The sequence below is a fragment of the Chinchilla lanigera genome, unplaced genomic scaffold (genome assembly GCF_000276665.1).
Source record: "Chinchilla lanigera isolate Chin_1 unplaced genomic scaffold, ChiLan1.0 scaffold00158, whole genome shotgun sequence".
Classification (NCBI taxonomy): Eukaryota; Metazoa; Chordata; class Mammalia; order Rodentia; family Chinchillidae; genus Chinchilla; species Chinchilla lanigera.
Genome location: NW_004955559.1, coordinates 1,581,645 through 1,582,162, shown reverse-complemented (window position 1 = coordinate 1,582,162; position 518 = coordinate 1,581,645). Strand labels below are relative to the sequence as shown.

At 68.5% G+C, this 518-nt stretch overlaps 1 protein-coding gene across 2 annotated transcripts in view; it reads left to right on the top strand.

The window, feature by feature from the left end:
• The first annotated feature begins 362 nt into the window (after window positions 1-362).
• Window positions 363-518, top strand: part of Trpm4 (transient receptor potential cation channel, subfamily M, member 4) — a 42,765-nt gene continuing 42,609 nt past the window's right edge. For both annotated transcript variants that reach the window (XM_005412902.2, XM_005412903.2), the window contains exon 1: window positions 363-474. In XM_005412902.2, coding sequence (XP_005412959.1) covers window positions 451-474 — 24 coding nt within the window. In that variant the 5' untranslated portion in view covers window positions 363-450. The remainder of the gene's footprint in view (window positions 475-518) is intronic.

Genomic DNA, 518 nt, shown 5'->3' with positions numbered 1-518 from the left:
CCTGGGTCTCTGTCCCCCTCTCCCTGGGTCTCTGTCCCCTCTCCCTGGGTCTCTGTCCCCCTCTGTCTGGGTCTCTGTCTCCTCTGTCTGGGTCTCTGTCCTCCTCTCCCTGGGTCTCTGTCTCCTCTGTCTGGGTTTCTATCTTCTTTCTGATTCTGGACCCCACCAGATCTCTCTCCAGTCCACACATCCCCTGCCTTTCCTAGTGTCTGTCCTGGACCCCTAAATCACCCCCGTCTCTCACCCCCCATCGCGGGCCTCTGCGTCCCCGGGCCGTGGCCCCTCTGTCACTTTATCCCAGCCCTGCCGCCCTCTCCCCGCCTCCCGCTGACGTCTCGGGGACTCCCCGCCCCGCCGCCTGGGCAGTGGCGGATCCGGTTTGGCTCAGGGCGGGGCTGGCGGGGCTGGCGGGGCTGCGAGGGTGAATGTGGGGAGCCCGGCGGCGGCAGAATGGTGGCCCCCGAGAAGGAGCAGGTAGGGCCGGGCTGGGGGCGGGGAGCGGCGGGAGGAGGCGCGGG